The sequence below is a fragment of the Phyllostomus discolor genome, chromosome 9 (genome assembly GCF_004126475.2).
Source record: "Phyllostomus discolor isolate MPI-MPIP mPhyDis1 chromosome 9, mPhyDis1.pri.v3, whole genome shotgun sequence".
Lineage (NCBI taxonomy): Eukaryota > Metazoa > Chordata > Mammalia > Chiroptera > Phyllostomidae > Phyllostomus > Phyllostomus discolor.
In genome coordinates, this window is record NC_040911.2 from 57,133,404 (window position 1) to 57,154,918 (window position 21,515).

The 21,515-nt window shown below is 52.4% G+C and overlaps 1 protein-coding gene across 1 annotated transcript; it reads right to left on the reverse strand.

Moving 5' to 3' along the window:
- Positions 1 to 3,173: 3,173 nt before the first annotated feature.
- GATA2 (GATA binding protein 2) lies at positions 3,174 to 21,092 on the reverse strand. Its single transcript, XM_036009446.1, is given in 13 exon segments — positions 3,174 to 5,078; positions 5,491 to 5,616; positions 7,534 to 7,679; positions 9,685 to 10,326; positions 10,748 to 10,762; positions 10,765 to 10,835; positions 10,837 to 10,894; positions 10,897 to 10,964; positions 13,205 to 13,471; positions 13,689 to 14,006; positions 14,290 to 14,500; positions 16,250 to 16,515; positions 20,902 to 21,092. Coding segments are annotated over 13 exon segments (2,679 nt in total). The 3' UTR covers positions 3,174 to 4,778.
- Between the last annotated feature and the right edge of the window lie 423 nt (positions 21,093 to 21,515).

A 21,515-nucleotide genomic window follows, 5' to 3' on the forward strand; every position in this document is an offset into this window, starting at 1 on the left:
TTGTTTCCTGTTGGCTGCCTCTCAGCACCTTTGACAGAGCTTGGCATTGGATGTTCCAAAAATTTTGGTTGACTGAAGGAAGGCAGTAAGACTGGGGAATAAAGGGAAACTGGGGAGGTTTCTCTTAGGGCTCACTCTGAGCTCTGGATTCTTGCCTCCATATCCTGAGCCACACACTAGGCCTTGGGTTCCATGTGCTTGATGCTAAATTCTGGGTTCTGAGCTCCAACCTTTAAGTTGTGGATTTGGGGATCCATACTTAGGGCCCTAGTTCTGGACTCCACATTCTGAGACCTAGATTCTGAGGTCAAGGTTCTGGGCCCTAGACTCAGTTCTTGGATGGAAGTTCTGGATTCTGAGCTCCAAACTCTAAATTACGGCCTTTGGGTACAAGATTTGAGCTCTGTGTTTTGGGTTGTGGTTTCCAAATTCAGGGATGCAAGTTGTAGAGCCTCAGCTCTGGACTCCACGCTTTGACTCTGGACTGCAGATTGTAGGCCAAGCAAGAAGGACAGTTTGCCAGAGGCCAGGTAGAGTTGTTATTGTGCTTCTTGCTTAGAATGTAAGCTCCTCGAGGGCTTTGTTTTGTTCACTGGTATAGCCCCCACACCTAAAACAGTGCCTCATGCGTAGGAGGAGGTCAATGGGCATGCGTACAGGGCACACTTGACTGCATAATAATATATACACACAATGCTATAGTTATAAACTGGGACACAGGAGAGCAGGACCATCCCTGCTCTTACTGCCATTACAGGTGGCAGGAGGGGAGGCCAAAATGCTCTGATGGGAAGGGCCAGAAAGAAAGTTTTTAGGAGGCTTGAGAGGGTGCAGACATTCAGATGGGCAGGCAAAATGCCCACCCAGCTCCACACCCAGATGGGTTCCTGTATACTTTATGTTTCTCTTCCACAGGGACAGGATGTGGGTGAGGTAGTGTTGGCACACCAGAGGTGTCCTGAGTCAGAGTGCCAGAGATGCTCTTCCATCTCTAACCTGCAGGCTGGGGCATCTGGTACTTCACAGAAAGCATGTTGGCCTAGTGCTTCTGTGAAACACTAGGACGAGTGCTTCTCCAGGCCCAAGCAAGTGTCCTGCCAAGTGTCCCACTGATAATCTGGGATGGGAAGAATGAAAGGAAAACCTCCCAAACCATTGTACATCAGGGCTGTCAAGGAATAGGGAAGTTGGCAATTAGAAATACAAGCCATCAGCAACCCAGGGACTGGACCTGAGGATGATTAGGGTCAAAAAGTGTCATTGCCCTGACCAGTGTGACTCAGTTTGTTAGGCATCATCCCACAGAGCAAGGGGTTACCAGTTCTATCCCCAGTCAGGACAGGTGCCTGGATTACAGGTTTGGTCCCCAGAAACAGCACATATGAGAAACAACTGATCAATGTTTCTCTCTCACATTAATGTTTCTCTCTCTCCTCTCTTCCCCTCTCTCTAAAAATAAATAAATCTTAAAAAAAAATAAGCCATTGATCAGAGATGTATAACTAGAGTGATTTGTAATTAGAGATGGTGGAGTCATTGGGAAATGATGTCATTCAAACAACGTGATCAGAGAGGGTAGAGGTCATACATGAAGGATCAAGAGGCAGTGCTCAGAGATCTTGGTGGTCAAAATGATGGTTCATTGGCTATGTCAATCATTAATCAAGAACATGAAGGACAAAGATGTGGGCAACAGGAGCATTAGGATGAAAACATTTGGTGCTCATGTCCTTGATGACCAAAGGTAAAGGAACCATCGGTGATAAGATTCAATGACTGGAGACACCCAAAGATCTTGGCGATGTGTGATCTAATGGGGGTCAAAAGCATCAATGACTGGAGAATTTGGTGATCAGAGACACAGGTGACCAGTGATACCAATGACTAGGGAGGTTGGTGATCATGGTTATAAGGGATATTGGTCATCAGGTACTTGGAAGATAAAGAGATTCAACAATCACTGATGTCAGACACTAAAGAGCTTGGTGATCAGCATTTACCAGTCAAGGGTATTGGTAACCAGAGTCACTGCTGACCACAATGATAGAAAATTTGATAGTAAGAGGATTCCATGATCAGGGACATTGTTGGCTACAGATGTTGGCGATTGAATACAAATGACAAAATACATCATCAGAGAGACATTGGTGATGAAAAATAGTATGATCAGAGATGTTAGAGGCACATATGAGTGATCTTAACTATCACTGATTAGAAAAACACTGATCAAAACCACATTGGTCATCAAATTTCTTGATGGCTAGAACATTAGTGATAGAGCCATCAACATATTCATAATCAGGAACGTCGGTGGTAAGACACTGGTGATCACAGACATGTTGGATAGAAATACTGGGGAAAGAGGCAGTGGTCATTAGAGGTATTGGCAAACAAATACATTGAATAAAAATACTGGTGAACAGATATGCTGATCAGAGACATTGGTAATAAGAGATATTTATGATCACACATATTACTGGTGAGCAAGGACAGTCACTGGAGACACTGGTGATTCCATTTTGTGGATATCAGTGATCACGTACAACATCCATCAGAGGCATTGATAAAGTATTGGTAATTAAGTATTGGTTATCAGTTGTTAGTAATCAAATGTCTATGATCACAAGCTCTGGTGTGATTGTCATTGAATCATAGACATTGTCATTGATCATGAAATATCAGTAATGGCTATCTCTGGTGACCAACATCATTGATTAGAGAGAACAGTAATCAATGACAACAGTGTTCAAACACTTTAGTGATCAGGTTTGTCAATGAATGGGAATATTGGTGACTGAATAGCTCAACAAAAGCTGATCACTTCCTGAGAGGAAGTGGACATGGGGTCAGTCCTTGGGTTCTGCAAGAGCCCAAGTTGAGACCTCAAAAAAGATCAGTGTGTGGACCAAAGGTTGGAGAAGCCACAGCTTCCTTGAGCCTCTCCAGTATCCACCCAGTCACCAGGACCCCCAGTTAGGTAATAATGTGAAAATTCAGATGGAAGCAATTCAGAAGTATCAGGATCTCAGGTCCCAGTCAGACAAGGTCCCATCCCCAATTCCAGGAGTCCTTCCCTCTAAACACTGGCCTATAGAAGCAGTTCACTTTGACTGCTAATCTATGCACCTGAGACTCTCTTACCCCAAGAGTCCATAAGCCAGGACAGAAGCATCCACAAAAAGTATTTTATTAACAGTATTCACTTTAAAGGCATATAAGGATAGCATACAATTTTTACAGGCAATATATAAATGTTGTACATAATTAACAATAACTTAGTTCACTAATCCAAAATAAAACAAGCCAAATAAAACATAAAAACAGAAAATACTGTCGCTTCTTCTTACGTGGATGCTAATACAAAATAAGTTACTTCTGGTGGTAGTGCCCCCGGCAGCAATCGCCAGCCCTTATTGCACTTGGTCAACTATACATCAGCACAATTCTCTTCCTGGGCATGGCCCTCTCCAGCCACCAAACCCCACCACTAACGCACACAGAATCTAAACTCAGACAAGATTATGTACAACTGTACCTTGGGAAGGATCCAGACAGCCATGGCAAAGCAGAGCAGAATCCATGTCTCCTGGACCCCAGCAGGGTCATGGTCTCTCCTTCAATCCTGTCTCTGACTCACACCCCTTTGCCACCTGCCATACCAACCCCTAGAAGCCAAGGCCCTGCCTCTTGTCCCCAGTTCCCCATTCTAGGACTGTGGGATCCAAAAACTTTTCCAAAAATAATTCCAAAGCTACAGCCTTGACTTGTAGGTTTTATTCCTTTCCATAACAAAGGCTTCTGTAGCAAAGTTTAATTGACTGGACCTGAAAAGAGTTTAGAATTAAAATAACTCATCAATGAGTTAAGCTTATGCAGTTTTTTTAAAAAATATTTTTTTCTTTTGTTTCATAGTGGGAGGGAAGGGGTTCAAGAGGCGAGCAGAAAAAGGATGTATGTACAGGGGTCCACCTGGCAGAGTAGGCAGGCTGTGGTTCTAGTGTTAAAGGGACACAGATCATACCAGTTTCAGCTTCAGAGCCAGGGGAGCGTGCTGGGAGACATTTCCCCTCTCAAGAAAATGTTGTTTCCTTCCTGTGACCCAGCCCTGGCCTGGGAATACATGTAGGACCGCCTATGATTGTCTCTACTCTCCAGGGTCCATCAGCAGGGCACACATTGGCTTAGCCTCTGGTAGGCTATGACTTCTAGATTGGCTAGACTCAGTCTGGGGCTCAGCATTTTAGAGAGGGAAGCCTGAGAAGGTGCAGGCTTAAGTCCCTCCCAGACCTGTCCTTCCTCAGAGCCCTGGCAAGTTGACAAACGGCCAAGCTGAGGAAGATGGGCAGAGCCAGGGGTGGCTCAGACCTACCAAGTTCCCCAGTCCTTGTTAGAAAAAAGCAAAAATAAATTATTTTGCCTACTCTCTTCCTTCAAAAACTGGTTTCCTTTGTTTGCCCCCTACCCCCACCTTCTCTCTTCATAAAGTGATCCTTTCTGCTCTCCAAACAATTGTCTGTGATGGGAACCCCAAATGGGTAGCAGCTTGGCTGAGATGACCTCTCAGCCCCACTGAGAATCTTCATGGTAACTGGTAACTGCTGAGAAGAGCACCCACAGGTGAGGCAGCAAGGGGCTCAGGCTGGGCTGACAAGAGAGGCATCAGTCTTTGCAGAAGGGCAGATAGGTAAGGTTTTGGTCTACTCATCTTGGGAGCATCCAGCCTTCAGTTGCAGGCCACCCTCCTCTGCATCAATCTGTCCATTCATGGAGAGCTGTCCCTAACCCATGGCGGTCACCATGCTGGATGGGTGGGGGTGGCCAAAGGAGAGGCTGGAGGAGGGATGGATGGGAGTTGGGGTGGGCAAGATGTGTCCAGAGTGGCTGAAGGGTGGGAGGTGGCCCACAGGTGCCATATGTCCAGCCAGGGCAGCGGCGCTAAAGGGGGAGGCCTTCTCCTGCATACACTTGGACAGCTCTTCAAAGCACTCTGCCCCCTTCTTGTTCTTCTTGGACTTGTTGGACATCTTCCGGTTTCGAGTCTGGATCCCTTCCTTCTTCATGGTCAGTGGCCTATTCACCTAGGGGCAACCACAAAGCCTTCACGGAGTCTAGTTTCCTTCCCAAAGCAAGGCCCCCAGCCCCTGCTTCAGCTTGGACCAGAGGCAGGTCAGGGCTGGGGCACCTCACCACCAAATGCCCACCATTGTGCTGCCACCAGTACAGCCACAGTTTCAGGAAGGATTACCTGTACCCTGCAGGGCATTGCCCCCCATCAACACAACCAAAACACACTCCCCACATTTTTATTTTAAACAGAGATACTGGTTGGGCCCAGCTGTGAGGAACATACCTCCAGCCAGCCTGCCCTGTGTTATGAGAGCCCTTTCTCAAGCCAAGCCAAGCTGGAGAACAGCTGAGGCCTCTTGCCTGCCAGCACAAAGAGCAGAGGTCCTTGGGGAGGGGTGGGGCTCGTAGAGTGGGCAGACTTACATTGTGCAGCTTGTAGTAGAGGCCACAGGCATTGCAGACAGGGTCCCCATTGGCGTTTCTGCGCCATAAGGTGGTGGTTGTCGTCTGACAATTTGCACAACAGGTGCCTGCCCTCCTGGCAGCTGACTGGGAGGGGATTGGCAGCGTCAGCAGGCTTGGCTTCCGCTTCCCACCTCTACCAGCCCCCCAGACCCTTGTCCCACCCCCACCCTGCCCCCAACAACTTAGCCAAGAAGCACAAATCCCTGTGGAAAATCCAGGCATCTCCAAGCGGTGGACATTTAGAATTCGAGATCTAGACAAACACAGAACTTTAGAATAAAGAACCCTAAGAAGCCTGGTGTCACAATCAACAGGGTTGCAAGAGCTGGAAGGAAAAATCAGCCACCTCCTGGATTTGCCAAACAATCTAACTCTATAAATCAGAAACTGAGGCCCTGAGAAGGGCTTTTTAGTTTAGAAGGCTGGTTGGTCCCCCTTGAGCCCCTGGGTCTGGAGATGCTTCTGTCTCTTCCCACATGACTCCCCTCAAAATCCATATTTCTGGGAGTGTCAGTTTCATATCTGAGGCCAGGGCAGGGGGATCATGTAGATGCCCAGAGTGGGAATATAAAATGTTCAGGGAGTCTTGCTCAAGCTGAGCTGCCCGACACTGTAGTTACTACCCGCATGTGACTACTTTGATCAAATTTAACTACTATTTCATAAAAGTAGAAATCCTGTTTCTTCAATTGCACTGGCTATATTTCAAGGAATCAACAGTCATAACATTGGCTGGATGTTACCACAGTGGATGGACCATGCAGACCTAGAACATTTCTATTATTGTAGGTTTATTGGACAATGCTGGTCTATCTATTCAGCCCCTTGTACCCCAAACCTCAGAGTTCTAACTGCCCCCAGCTCCTCAAGGAATGCAGAACAGAGGTGGCCTGGAAATGAATGTCTTGTTCCTGGAGAAGGGAGTGAGCTGCTTGTAAGAGAAGGTAAGAGGGTCTTTATTCCAGAAAGTAGATCTCTTCTCCCAGGACAACCAATGTCAACCACACAGTCATAGAATGCATTCCCCGAGCACTTACCCGAGAACCACAAGCAGCAAGATGGATTGTGGAAGATTGAGGCCAGCAGAGGCTGGAATGGCCCCAGGCTGGAGCCTGGCCACAGAGGGACTGCAGCCTATGGACTGTAGCCTCTGAGCCAGGGAATGGCGAGGGTGAGTAAGCAGCCTGAAGCTGGAATTCTGACTCAGGAGCCAACATCACCTGAGTCCTCACCCCACCCTCACTGCAGGGAAAAAAAGGGGGCCCCCAAAGCGGCGAGTGATTTAAGCCTCGTAAATCACTTCGCTCTGAAAAAATATATTTATTATTCTTAGCATTTTACACATAATTTGCAAAGTGGAGGGTATTAGAAATTTCAAAACAGCCCAGCGAGAGGCAGGACTGAGCCGAGGAGAGACTCTAAAAACTAGCGGAGTCCGGAAACAGATACGCGAAGTTTCCTTATCTTCAGGCTGCAGATGTCCGGATAGGAAACTCCGGCAGGAGATCCGAAAGGGCATTTTTTTTTAATCACTCAAATGAAAATACACAGTATAGGTGTCTCCATGGAAAAATAATAAAAGGCAGGTTTTTTTGGTGGTTGGTGTGTTTTATTTAAATAGGCACGAGGAGATTGTGAGAGAGCTGCCCTAAGCCACAAGGAAAATTACTTCATGGCCCTTTTTTTTTTTTTTAAGTTAAACAGAAGCCAGGGAATGGAAGCTGGGGTCTTGGACACTCAACTTTCAGTATCTTTGAGCAGAGTAGGGTGAGGGTCCCTGATGGGCTGCAGAGAAGGGAATCTGGCCTGAAAAAAATCTGGCCTGAAAGAAGGGCGACCCCAACTGACATCCAAGATATTTTAATGTTAAAAGATTTTAAGTGGCAAGTCATCTGCATTTGAAGAGTTCTGTTGTTATTTCTTAATCAACTGTCAGCTCCAGCCCAGGTAAGAATACCCCAGTTGTCTCCCACGGGCCTTCTTCCTGCACCCACTGCCTACCAGTCTCCGTTTGGGCTTGATAAGTGGCCGGTTCTGCCCGTTCATCTTGTGGTAGAGCCCGCAAGCATTGCACAGGTAATGGCCGGTGCCATCTCGCCGCCAGAGAGGAGTAGCTGTGGCCCCACAGTTGACACACTCCCGGCCTTCTGAAAGGGGACAAAGATAGACACCAAGACTGTTTAACCAACAAAGTCATGGAAGAAAGTCAGGTGGGTAAGTGGGCTCTGATTGTTTCTGCCAGTCTGCTTCAAGGGAGGCAACTTTTAGCCCCAGCCAGGGTTGGCAGAGAGACCCAGGGGATTTCCCCCACATGAGAGGGGTTCACAGAGTAGTTTGGGGACAAATCTCCCTCTTCAAAATTCTCTTTGAAAGAAAGGGAAACGAGGATAGAGGGAGGAGCTCGGCCAGGGCTCCAGGGTTTCTCCAAAAGAGTGACCAGGGGAGGGTATTTACAACAAACTTTGCCAATGGGAGGACTGTGACAGGAATTGCCCAGCTTGACCTGCTTGGGCTGGGGACTACTCCAGCCCCCTTTCTAGTTCTCTTTTGTCTCTTTCCTATCCTTCCCCCGCAACCACATCCGCCATCTAGCGAGTCTCTGCTCCACGTCTATGCCCTCAGCCTTTGCCCTGTCTTTCTGCTCTCGGTCAAGGGTAACGTCCTCCTTTCTCCCCAAATCTCCTCTTTGGCTGAGCCCCTACATTTCAGTCCAGGGCTCAGGTCGAAGTTGTTTAAAATAAAACAAATAATAAGTCCTTTCGTTTTTAGGTTAAGTAACAGTTCTCTTTTTTTGCTGCTGTTGGCTTTTTGTTTGTTTTGTTTTTGTTAAAAGACCATCTGGAATTCAAATAGAATGTAAAACAAACTTGGGAGAAAAAAACTAATTAAAGGCAAGCTAGCTGGTCTGAGCAGAACAGGGACTCCGAGGTGAGACTAATGTGGCTACAAGTAGCAGCTTCAGCGATCAGGGAGGGTAGCTGCTAACATCATGTTACCCAGGAAATTTTCCCACATTTAGTTTAAACTAAATTGTCAATGTACCATATTTTGCTGTGTATAATGTGCTCCCATGTATAATGCTCACCCATGTTTTTGGCCCAAACTTTCAGAAAAAAATAATCTTTCATTTTAAGTTTTTAATTCAATTATTTATTTATTTATATTTAGATGCTTGCTTTTTGTATTACAAAGCAATTTTAGCATTTTTGAACATACTATGGTGCAAGAAATTTTATGTAAAAAATAATGACAAAACACAAGGACAGAGATGAGGTATTTCAGGTACTATCCACGTATAATGCACATCCTTATTTTTTTCCTCAAAAATGTGAGCAAAGAAGTGAGCATTATACACAGCAAAATAAGGTATATGAGCAAGAAAAAGTGTGTCCTGAACTCAGGAATAAGTTTATAAAATCTTCCTTTCCCCAGCTTAAAAGAACTGGGAAGGAGGCATTGACAGCAGGACCCTCACACTAGCCACAGTTTCTGCTCTACGATGGCCAGATTCTTGGACAAATCCATCTTGGCCCAAGCCAACTCTTCTTGCCAAGGAGCAGAGAGGCACCTACAGTTTCATCCCCTCACTCCAGTCTTCAGGGAGGCTGGATGGGGAGCATGAACGGGTCCTAGAATTCTGCTTTGGGGAAATCACCCAAGGAGATTGGGAATCATTGAAATCCAAAGGTTGGACTGATTGAGTTGGAGAACCAGATTCCTTAAGGGTCTGGAGCCTTTGGAATATACCCACAGTAAGCACACATGCTCACAACACATGTACACACACTTAAACATGGCCTCTGCTTTTCCCTGCATACTGCATCCTCTCACATGGAGTTTTCACTTAAGATTCAGGGAGGGAAACAGGGAATATCCCTCTTGTGGTCTGATCTGGCAGTGGCCAGTGGTGTAGAGCAAGGTAAGGAGTAGGAAAGTAAAGTGAAATTTGGTGGCCACCAGGAACACTTACGATGTCTGGGGTCTCAGACATCTCTTGGGGTATCTTAAAGAGGGACATTACCCATCCCCAGATCTGGGAGACTGACACTGACCCCTCTCCCATACCACAGTTTACATCTCCCCAACCCAACCACCACCCCGCAAAGCACAAACCACCCCTACTTCCACTTGGTCCCTAGTACCTGCTTTTACCTGAGCAAGAGCGTGCCTTGCTGCGTTGCTTAGGGGTGAAGCTGGAGGCAGGGCCACCTAGGAAGCCTCCAGGATGGAAAAGTCCACTGCTGTAGTCATGGGTGGCAGCTGGCATATACGAGGGGTAGGTGGGAATGGGGTGATGTGTGGCAGACTGGGTGCCCACAGCAGCCAGGCCTGGGCGCAGGGGACTGCTGCTTTCTATCTTCATGCTCTCAGCCAGTGAAACTTGGTACTTGACACCATCCTTGTCCTCTCCTCGGGCTGCATTACCCACCACGGAAGAGGAGGCTGGGGAGGCAGCCCCGGTGGTGCTGGGGTCAGGAGACACTTCCTTGGGTGGTGTGGGTGGGAAGCCAAAAATGTGGGAGCCAGAGTGGGCTGCAGTGGGGGTGAGAGAGGCCACAGAGCCCCCGTTGCCTCCCCCACTCCCACTCCCCGCCCCTGGGTACACGGAGAGGGGGCCTCCAGGGCCTCCAGCAGCTGAGGGGTGCAGCGGTGTCTTGGAAAAGGGGCTCACAGTCCAGGGGTTGTGGTGGTGTGCTGTAGCAGCGGTGAGGGCTGCTTTACTCCCGTCCAGCCAGGGCAACCCAGGGCTATGCAACAAGTGCGGCCGGCACATCTGGCCGCTGGTCAAGCGGGCTGAGGGAAAAAGGAGAGGGGTTAGGATACAGAAGGTCTGGGCCCAACCAGGACACCATACACAGGACCACAACTCACAAAGGAACCAGCAGCAACACTCTCCCCAAAGAAATGCAGAAATTTAACGACCAGCAAAAATAAGGAATGTCAGTCCAGAGCTCACAGACAAGTGGCAAAGATGAAACCCCACTGGACGAAGCCTAGAGACACCCCCCACGAGCCAGCTGGAAATGGGCAAAAACCCTGTGGGACCCAGATGCTCCCTAAGAGGCCACTGCCCCCACCTTTCCCGCCCCAATTTCTTTGCTGTTCCAATTCCTGTGGATCCCATATCCGGGAAGCAGAAAGACCGGCCCTCCCTCCCTTCCGTGTCTGGCGCTAGGCGACAGAGCTCCCAGTCACCCACTGGCCCTGGGCTCACCATGAGCTGGGCTTAGGAGACGCGCGCTCGCGCGTGGGCCGGGTTGGCGTAGTAGGGGTTGCCCTGCGAATCCAAGTGGTTGAAAAGACGTCACTTCGTCCGGAGGCAGCAGCTGCGCAGGCTCCATGTAGTTGTGCGCCAGGCCCGGTGATGAGAGTCGGGGTGCTGCGCATTCAGCACTGCGGGGTGAGCCATCCAGCGCGGCTTGCTCCGGCGTCACCTCCATAGCCAGTGGCGGAGGCTCGCGTTCGGGTTCGGGAAGGAGGCAGCAGCGGCCCTGAGAGATAGAAGGGGGCGTAAGGGACGCAGCCACAGCCTGACCCCCCAAGTTCGGTCACGCGCAGCCCGTGCGCTGCTTACTCCGTGGAGCTCAGCCGTGCACCAACCCCGGGTGGAAGGAAAACTTAAAGCTCAAAACGAAAGGAAGTGGGGGAGACGATTTAGCTGTGCACACTCATGTGGTGACCGCTGGTCCCTCAGTCACACACCTGTGCACACAGAGGCACACACAGGACGAGATCCTACACTAATTTCCCCCAAACGCACGAACAGTCGCACTTTAGTCAGAAACTCACACGAACCTCCACCCTCCCGGTACACAAACACAGAAACAGACTAAAAGTTGGAGACAGGTTCCTGGGGATCCACTAGAGCACATAACCCCAGCAATACGCACACACCTATACTTGGCGCCAGATACACATACTGACTTTGTCCCTCCCCCGCACCCAACAGGCATACGCTGCCCACCCGCTGAGAGCCAGCCGCCCGAGTACACTCCAAGGCAACATAATCTGAACCTCTCACTTAGGCACACCAAAACAGTCACCCCCAGCCGCGCTTCGGCCTTATGCCCCTGCAGAGACATCTCAGAGCTTGGCGCGCCAACACTCCCAGCCAGCCCTCGAACCCCAAACTTACACACGCAGAGCCACGGACAGACACGGTCTCAGATGGGGGACAACACCGCAGGAGCCCCGGGAGTGAAGAGCCTAGGGGCAAGGGTCAGGCGGCTGGCGTGGCTCACTGGGTAGGATTGGGGGACAGCGAGCGCCTTGGCCTCGGGCGCGCGGGTCTTCGTCCCCTCTGCATCCTCCGACCGCCCTGGCGCCAGCTCGAGACTCCAGCACAGACATGAAGCTGGGGCCGCGCACGCCTAAGAAGCCCGCGCCAGCCAATCATCTCCGCACGCAGCCCAGCCTCCGCCCACCATTGGCTGTGCTTTCAACTCCCGGCCGGGCGGACTCGCTGACTGACCCGCCAGCGGGCCCCCTCCTTCCTTAGGTACCCTCCAAGGGCCCTCCCTGAGGCCCTGCAGCCACCTCCTCCACCCTCACCTCAAGGCAGACCGCTGAGCCCTTCATCCGTAGGGACATTCCCGGATCCCCTAACTCTGGGACCTCCTCCAGTAACTAACCTTCAATTGGGGCCCCCTGCATAGAAGCCTTGACATGCACGTTCTGAGTATCCAGGTGTTCCCCTCCACGGGACTCCAGCCCTTCCACTTTCTCGATCCCACCTCCTTTACCATCGAACGTGGCTAGTTGAAGCCCAACTACCTACCCAGACGTTCCCTCCCCCAACTCGCTGCAGGGGTTGGGGGAGGAGGAGGACAGCTCCCAGACATCAGGAGCTGCGAGGGGCTGAATTGTGGGGTTCTAATGGGCACCCGGGCCTCAAATACGAAGCCACTTAGAACTGTGCTTGATCCCAGTGGAGGTGGTCCAGCCTAAAGCTTCAGAGAAGGGACAGGGGGGTCCCCTTCCCGGGCGTGGCCTTCGAAGACCAACAGGCCGAACTGCCTGAGGCGAGGCCTTGGTGACCCAGACTGGCGCCGGCGCCGGTTGAGGCTCGAAGGAGACGCCTCCGGGCAGGAGAAGTCATTTTTTCCTCCTGGAGTTCCCTAAGGCGCCCCTGGGGAGAGGGAGAACTCTGTCCCCTAAGTCACCTAGGACTGCTCCCCACACCCGCCCCCCACCCCAGGCCAGAGCTCCAGCTCTGTGGGTCGATTGGGCCCGGTGCACAAATCTCCTCGCTCTCTCCCATTGTACAGACAGAAGAGAACAAGTCTCGGAGGGAGCCTATGGCCGAGGCGGGGGAGTCGGGAACAAAGAAATTTGGGGGTACTTAGGAGCAGGGTTAATGGGGGGTAATCAACGTCCTCCCCCCCCCCCCGTCTCCCCTCTCCGGGTCCACGGCTGTCGGTGTAGATGACCAGAGGGATCCCTGTCAGGTCCCAGGCTGGGGGGGAGGGCGGGTCCGGGCCACCCCCGGGAGGGTGGGGGGAGGGGCGGCGGGATTGACAGTCGGTAATTGGGTAACTGGAAGCTGCTTCTTCGGCCGGACGGCCCCGCCACCGCGACGCCGGGCCCCTGACGTCACCGATTCGCCAGGAAATGAACTTTTTAATAATCCGAGAGGAAGGAAAGCCCTGGGTCCCCTCGGCTCCGGGGGCACCTGGCCCGGCCCAGATCCACGCGCATGACTCGTCTTCTTTTCTCAGTCTGGCTCTGGGCAGCGTCAAGGGGTCGCGGGCCGGAACCCGGGGCTCCTCCTGCCTCTGCGTCTCGCCGTGACGCAGGTAAAGGCGCTGGGCAGGGGTGCAGAGCCCCATCCATCTGGGAACAGGCGCGTCTCGGCCCTAAGGCACCCATCTGCCCAGACCCGCGCTGTGCCTTCCGCTCCGCTCCATTGTGGCGCGCGCGGGGCTCCGGCTTCTCGTAACTAGAAGAGAAAAGGAGAGGAGGCCAGCTCCCGCTGGGTAAGGTGCTCACGGGTCGGGAGCAGAAAAGCGAGGCTGCAGGCACTGGGCCTCGCACCCTCGTCCCGCAGGTGAGTGGTCTCCGCGCCTCCTAGTTCGCGTCCCCACAACGCGTGATGTATGACCCGGACCCCCTGTCTCTCTGTAGATGTCTGTCTCACCTCCTAGTCTTTAGCTTACGATTTTTCATCAACGTGTAAAAATGCCTCGAACCTGTTTTGTGTCCGTGGAGCCTCGCGGAGTTTCTCAAAGACAAGACCCCAGGGACAATCGCCCTTGTCAGGCAACGCTGCCCACTCTAGCTCGAATCCCGGGACCCAATGTGAGGGGCCGCCCGCCCGCGGGCTGGTCGCGGGGCTATTAACGCCGGAGCGTAACAGAAGCTTTCCTCGGGCAACGATCGGCGCCTCGGTTGGCAGGCTTCGAGCTCTCGGAAAAGTAGGTAATTCGCTTTTCGTCCCGAAGGCGAGGTTCAAATTATCCCTCGGCTGGGTGGGTCTGCAGTTTTATCACCGGGAGCTTCGGCTTCACGCTCCTCCCGAGCAACCTGAAGCCCCTCCGGGGCAGCGTTCTGACCACCGCAAGAATGGAGGTGGCTGGCCGGACGCGGCCCCCTACCGGGCCCCCTGCCCGAGCGGGCTGCCGGCTAGCCTAGCGCAGAAGGGAGCGCAGGCGGAGATTTAATTACTCTGCTAGGCGGCTCAGAAAATCGCTGCGCAGAGGAGCTGAGCAGGGAAGTTAAGCAATGGTTGAGCAGGGGTCCTAGGAGATTGGCACCAACCTCTCTTCTCGCACTCCGGGCCTGGGCGTTGGTGTGTGTTGGGGGTTGGGGGGGGGGGGGGGAGGAAAGGGAGCCCCCGCCAGGTTTCCTGAGACCCTGGGGTTGCCATCCTCGAAAGGCAGGCAGGAAGGCTTGGCCGAGGCCTCCACGTTAATTGGAGCATCTGCGTTGGACACGGGACTGCTGTGTTCTCCCGCAGGAACGAACCCGTCTGGGAGAGAAAAGAGGGGCGCTAGGCAGCAGGGCGCCCAGTCGACCAATAAAAGGGACTGCTCGTGTGTGTATGTCTATGCCAGACAGACAGACCGACACCAGCCAGGCGCCTCGCTCACTAGGCAACGGAGACCATCCTATCACTTCTGCCCAAACAAACCTCTTGGGAGGGAGAGGGAAGCCTCCACAATCCGCAAAGGTCGTGGGGCCAACCTCTGCCTAAGGAAGGCAGATCTACTTCCGTTCACGACCTCAGATTTTCGGGGTCTCCCTCTTTCTTTTTTCTTTTGTTCTCAAGATTTGTGGCAAAGGTGGCTTCTCCCCTTCCATTGCACTCAGATGTTGCGTGGTAGCAAGATTTCACGAAGGACTGGGAAAGCGCAAGAACAAAACTGAATTTTTCTGACGGCTTTACACGTGACCCAGGTTGCCCTGGCAGAGTGTGTATCTGTGCAGACCGAGATACTCCCATCAGGGAGATGGGGACTCGGGGATCCGATGCCTGGTTCTATAGGGCTCACTGGCCCCAGGTTGGCTCTTGGCTACCTAGGTTTTACCAGCCCCACATAGCCCTATCCTCTGAGTCCTTTGTTTAAACTTCACTTACCAGATGCTGTCCCTCTGGGACCGTAATTTGCCCTCTTTGTAACCTAATTCTTCTGGCCTTTTCCATGAACACCTAATTCCTGTCAGTGAGAGGGAATGGGGACCAAAGAAATCCATTTGTTGAGGGGCTGCCTTCCATAGGAATATTTAATTTGCAGCACAGTGGCCTCCCAGCCCCACACTGGCAATGTACCTTGAGAGTACCAAGAAGGAGGTGGGGCCTTGGTAGCCAAGAAGGGTTCAGAAGTCCCTTTAGGGCAAAGCCTCAGATCTGCTCAGGTCACAGCTATCCTTCCAGATGCGGTTCCCCAACAGGGCTCCAACAGCTCCTCCTGTTCTTTGGGCTTCACCTCCAGCCCCTCCAAATATGATGGATGGTTCCCTCTCTTCTGGCCTCTAATCTGGCCCTCCCATCCCACCCGTCTTCTTGGGTCCCTTGAATCGTAAGTACAGGGACCCAACGTCCTAGACGCCTCAGCGCCTGGGGTAGAGGCACCTCGGAGATCCTACATCTCCTTACTAGGTTCTAACCCTAAATCAAACAGGGCAGCCTCCACAGAGGTCCTGCTGAGAATGGCCCTCCTCCAGGAACAACCACAATTTACTCAGAGCAGCCAGCGGCCCGGCTGCACAACTAGTAAATCAGTTTCGTTAGACTCAATTTGTTTGTAGTTTGTCAACCCGGGTGGGAAACCTCTCTAGGCGCCTGAGCAGCCGCACTGGCCCTAACCTGTTTCTTGAATCCTGCTTACTCCCTCATAAACGAATCCCAGCGCGAGGTGCCTGCGTAGACCTAGAGCTCACACGCCAGATGTTCCCGACTCTGGCTAGGAGACGTGGCTTTTTCCAAAACAACGAATTTCCTTCCGTGTTTTCCGGAAAGGAGCGGCCACCACACCCGGGGGCCATGAACGGCCGAACTTCTCCTAGCAGTTGGGCCAACCTGGAGTTTCAAGCTTGACCTCCACTGAAGGATTCTAAGTACCGGTCGTCCAGTCAAACCCAGGCGGCTGTCTACGCCTCCCCGCGGCAGATCCCCAAGCCCGCGGGGGCCCCATTCTTATTGAAATCCTACTAAAAGGTTTCTGACACCGGCTTGGAGCAGGGGCGGGAGATTTTCAGACCAGGCGCTTTTCCCAACCCGAACACGCGATCACGCAGGATAAGGGCCGCGGAAGGCGGATCTCGGGGGCACACGGAGGCGCAAGCCGGGTTAAGGCCGCGCAAAGCCGGCTCACGGGACCTATGGGCAGGTGCAGACGCGGCTTCCGCCACCCGGCTCGGGCACGTCCGCCACCCACGGCCCTAGAGGTGGGGGGAGGCCTAGACAAAGGCTCCAACTCGGGGGCCGGGAGAGCGCTTTGCGAGGCTCTAGGAATAACCTGGGCTCGAGGCCTCTGGCTCCGTCTGAGAAATTAAAAGGAGAGGCCCGAGGTCGGCCTGCTGTTCCCTCAGGTTAGACCCCCTACGACCCCCCATAGGTAAGGTGGCTGGTAGGGTGAGCCTGAAGGATCACCATGTCAGGAGCCACAGGCAGATCGTGCAATTAGGGTGCCTGATGGGTCGAACCTGGGGGCTGGAAAGGACCTTGGTCAAGCTGGGAGGGGGGCACTCACCGAGGGAGGTGGGCCGAGGGCGGCCCCGGGCGGAAGGGGTCGAAGCGGAGCGGGGCGCACAGCCAGATCCGTGGTTTAGGGGCCTGCACGGCTGGCTGCGTTCACCAGTGGGGCCTGGGCGGTGAGCTGAGCTGCCGCGTAGTAACGCGGCGGGCCGCTTTTGTTCGCTTGGTGGCCGATTCAGGCCGGCCCGGATAAGGCGGTCCGCAGCTTGGAGATAGAGGCTCGAGCCGCAAGCCCTGGTGGCGCTGGCCTCCCTACTTCTCGCTCCAGCTGTCTCTCCTTCCCAGAGCCCAGCGACCGCTGCTTTTTATTTCGACAGCACTTGGAGGGGGCGGGAGCGCTGCAGGGGAGTAGGAGGGTGCCCAGGGTTCTGCTTCCCTTCTCCCTAGTCTAGACACCCACGGTGGATGTCTTGGTACCTACCGAAGGCCGGCAGGTACCAAGAGGCACGCACCCTAATCAGCCATACTCCGTCCTTGCACGGAAACACACTGCACCCCTGCTCTCAGGGATGCACGCTCAGAAAACCTGGACGTCTCCAGAAACTCTTCCGGGGAACCCTCTCCAGCCATGGGCACACACGTACACAGATGGTCTGCCGTGCCTTCCCTAAACCACTTCCAATAGTGTTCGAACAGACACAGTTGTGCACACGGGATACCGCACAAAGCTGTGGCTTTGAGAACAGCCTCAGTCAGGAGATCTGGGTCACACTGACACACACACGTGCACACACTCAAATGTAGCTCAACACTCTTGCACACCACCTCCTTCACTTCCAGGCTGATTTGGCTAAGTATAGTCACATCCCCTCTTCCTTCCCACCTATACCTCACCTCTCAATCACCCAACTTCAAAGCAGAAAAGAGCCTTTTTAGGAGTGGAGTTTGAGGCGTCTCCTCAACAGGAGGGTGGAGGTAGGGAGTAGAGGGCTTGTCCTTGGAAGGTTGAATGTAAGAATTAAGGTATGTGGGTCTTCACCTTAAGAAGGCTCCTGAGTTTGTGAGCTAGTCCTTGAACTTGCAGAGTCCCTACCATGAAATTGAACCCTGAATCCCTCCCTGTTCCCATGCCTTCTGCCCAGGAGAGTGAAAGTGGCCTCAGGATCTTGGGCCCAAAAAGAAAGTGTTTTGTCTTGGAAGGACTGAGAAGTCTGTGGTCCTAGGAAACTAGTATACTCATGTGTGCCTAGAGAAGGGTGTCTCTGGCCCCCCAGCTCTGTGGTCACCTACCATCTGAGGGTCTTTCTTTGAAGCTGGTGGCGACTTGTTGCATGTGTATGTGCTTTAAGAATGCAGGAGAATGTCTGTCCTGAGTGCCCATGTGTCTGAGCATTTGTGATGTGAGCACATGAGAAAGCTGCAGAACTGAGTATATTAGTATGTCCACTTCTTTCCATGGTCCTTGAGAGCTTGTGTATTGAGAGTCTGTGTATTGTGGGTCCATGAGAGTTTGTGTGGTGTCTCCAAGAGTTTATGTAGTGTGTGGCTTTTTCATAGTGTGTCCCGATATGTGTACATGGAAGAGTGTATCTCCGAGAACTGGTATAATATGGAACTGGATGTACGTTCCTGTGGCCATGTATCTCTGAGATCACTGTGTACATGAATCATGTGATAGGAAGTAACTCTTTCCAAATGTTTGTAAATTGGTTTGTGTCCTTGTGTGGGTCCATAGCAGTGTGTGTTTAGGTATCCTGTATCTGTGAATCAGGAGTGTGTATGTGTCTGTCTTTAATACATAGCCATGGGTGTGCATCACTGTTTCTTTGAACTGATGGTAGAAGGATGGAGAGTACATCCAAGTTGTCTTCATACCTGTGTATAGCTCTGTGTGGGGGTGAGCATGTATGTCTGTGAATATATCTTTAAACTATGTGTTTCTCTACATAGTGTTACCCTGTGTCTGTGTCCGTGGAGGAGTGTGTCCTTGGGTAATTCACAGTATTTGTGTCTTCTCAGATCACCACCCTCCATACCTTTCCTAACCAGCAAGGCAGGCAGCCAGTGGAGCTCCAGGGTTCCATTTGCCAGAGAACTTTCTGTCTGTCTGCCTGTGGGAGGGGCAGATGAATTGATAAGGCTTATCTCCTAACACCAGTGCCATGCTGAATAATTGCTCTAATGAGGTGGACTTGCCGAGACCACCTTCTCCCAAGACCCACAACCACAGTAGAGAAGAGCGCAGGGGAGCCAGTCCTGGTGTACAAGTGCAAGCCTCCCCACCGCCCTAATGTAGCAGGGCCTGAGTATCCACAGAACCTTTTCTAGTTTTGTCTTGTTTCCTCAGAGGGTGATGGGGATTCCTGGTCTTACATCACCCCACACCACCTGCCAACTCCCTGCTTCCCTGGGCTGGCCAGAGCCCACTGGAGCTTCCCAGCCTCTGATTTTTGATGAGGAACATGGCTTTGAGAGGGCAGGAGTTCTGAGGCCTGGAGATGGAGGACCCTCAGGGGTGTGGGGAATTGAGAGACACAGAGGCCTAGTGAAGAGGGACAAGACCAGAAGACCCAAGGACATTTTAAAAACTGTCAGTAATAGACAGAGACACTGGTGGGAGGTAGACAGGTGGGGTGGAGACACTCAGGGACAGGTAGAAACAAACAACTAAAAAGTGGCAAAACAGATCAGAGAGATAGAAACAAAAGCAGTGAAAGTGTTAACCAGAAAAAGATGTGGACAGAGAGGAGATAGATACAAACCGGAGACAGAGAGGGAATCAAGACAATAGGGCAATAGGAAGGACCCAGAAAGAAGGATGGGGAAGTAGGGACATGGGAGATAGTCCCGCAGAATGGACAAACTGAAATAGAGAAAGCCAGGGGCTCAGCAGTGCCCATCATCAACGAGAGCACCGGAGACCAAGTGCTAGGTGTGGGGCATAAGTGCAAAGCCGGCAGGACGGGTGGAGTTGGGGAGGTGAGGAAGGCAGGAGGAGGGGGGCGGTTCGCGTTGGGCTGCGCCCGCTGTCCCCGGTAATTTTTCATCTTCGCAGGCTAATCTTTGTTCCCGGCGAAGATAATGAATAGCCAATCGTTATCTGCCCGGCTGCCGGAGGCTGCCCGAGAATGGGGTTGTACAGGGCTGGGAATTGTTTCCAAAGTACTGCAGAATAAATGGTGTTCCTTATCTCTGCCTTCCAGATTATCGGAGCCCTTTCAGAGCGCGCACAACAAATGCACCCGCCATCGAATGCATCATTTACCACCGTAGATCCTCGCGCTGATGGGCAGGCAGATAGCAGTCCGCAGGGGGCACGCCAGGCGCCTGGTGCCCACACTGCTTGACTGTCCGCGGCAGTGGGGGGCGGGGCAGGAAGAGGGGGAAGACCCGAGTCTCCCAGTGTGTCCAGTCTGTTTGCTTGGACATGTGAGTGTGCCAGTGGATGGCCACTGAACAAGCAAAGGTGTTGATGTGCACGCAGGCATGTCAAACAAGTGTGCTACAAGAAAGTTCACATGTGCCAACCCTTGTGCACATGCGTGGTGGGCGTATGTGTGCCTGAGGATGAGTCTGAGGGTACACGGAAAAAGGGGTATTGCATGTGAGTGCGTGGGCATGCATGTCACTGGGGGGATACGTGTGTTAAGGAGTGGAGGTGCAAGCAGTATCCACTTCTTTGGGTACCCTCTAAGAAGTTTAGGAGTGCACACAGGAGGTGGTGTCACCTGCCACTCAGGTGAGTGTGCATGTGTATATGTAGACACAGTCGTGTTACTCTTCTGAATGTTGTGTGCCTGCAGATGTCCCACCCTACTCAGTGTTTTGCATGCTCAGGGGTATGCATGCTTGTAAGCATGTGTATCCATGCATACCTGTGACTGTGCAAGTGTCAGTGTTGAGCCCAGTGTGTGCCTTGGGGTGTGCAGAGATCTGCCTGAGGGTGGTTGTGTCTTTGTGAATCTGGAGAGAGGCAAGTGGTAAGGGCAGCGTTGGAACCTGAGCCTGTGCTTGCATGTGTAGGCTCAAGGCTGGGCAAGGAGCTGGGGCACCTCTGGAACTTGGGAAAGAAAAAGTCGAGGGGAGAGAATAGTGTGTGGGATATGATAGGCTCCACAGTGGAAGGAGTGGGATGTACCATTTAACATCATTATAACAGAAAATGGGTGTGAGGGTATGGAAGGGAGAGGGGTCTTCAGAGAGTTTAGGAACATCCAGGGATCCTAACTAACCTCAGGGAGCAGCTCCTGCCAGTGGTCCCAGAGCCTCCACACTCTGGACCTGGAGTAAGAGAGATCCAAGCTCTGCAGCCCGAGGTACTCTGCTCGGTGAGTGACACGAGCCGCCGACAAAGGCAGTATTTTTCCAGGCTCCTGCCCCGCCCGCGGTCCTCTTGGCGAGACGCAGACAGCTCAACAGCCATTTTTCCTAGCTCCCGAGAGTCTATTATATCGCGGGATTAGCTATTCTTGAATCAGGTCAAACCCAAAGTCACACAACCGGTAGCGTGGGCCCCGCCCCTTGATCCGCTCTCTCACCCAGCGAGGGTCTGGTGGAGGCTCTGCGACCTCCAGCAGCGGCCCTTCTGCAGGCGCAGAGCGCCACCTGGCGGCCGAAGGCACAAGGAGCAGTGACTCCGAGGGCCAGTGGCTCGGGCAGAGGGTGGGGGGTCTCTTCCTCCAGAAGCAGGAGCTTTGTTTTGTTACTGCTGTGTCGCCAGGGCCCTGCTGGCACGCAGTAGATGCTCCCTAAGTATTTGTTGGTTGGTTGGGAGGGAGGGAGGCAGGAAGAAAATTATGGATGAGACAAAGTGAATGATCACACTGCTTAGTTGGCTAGAAATGAT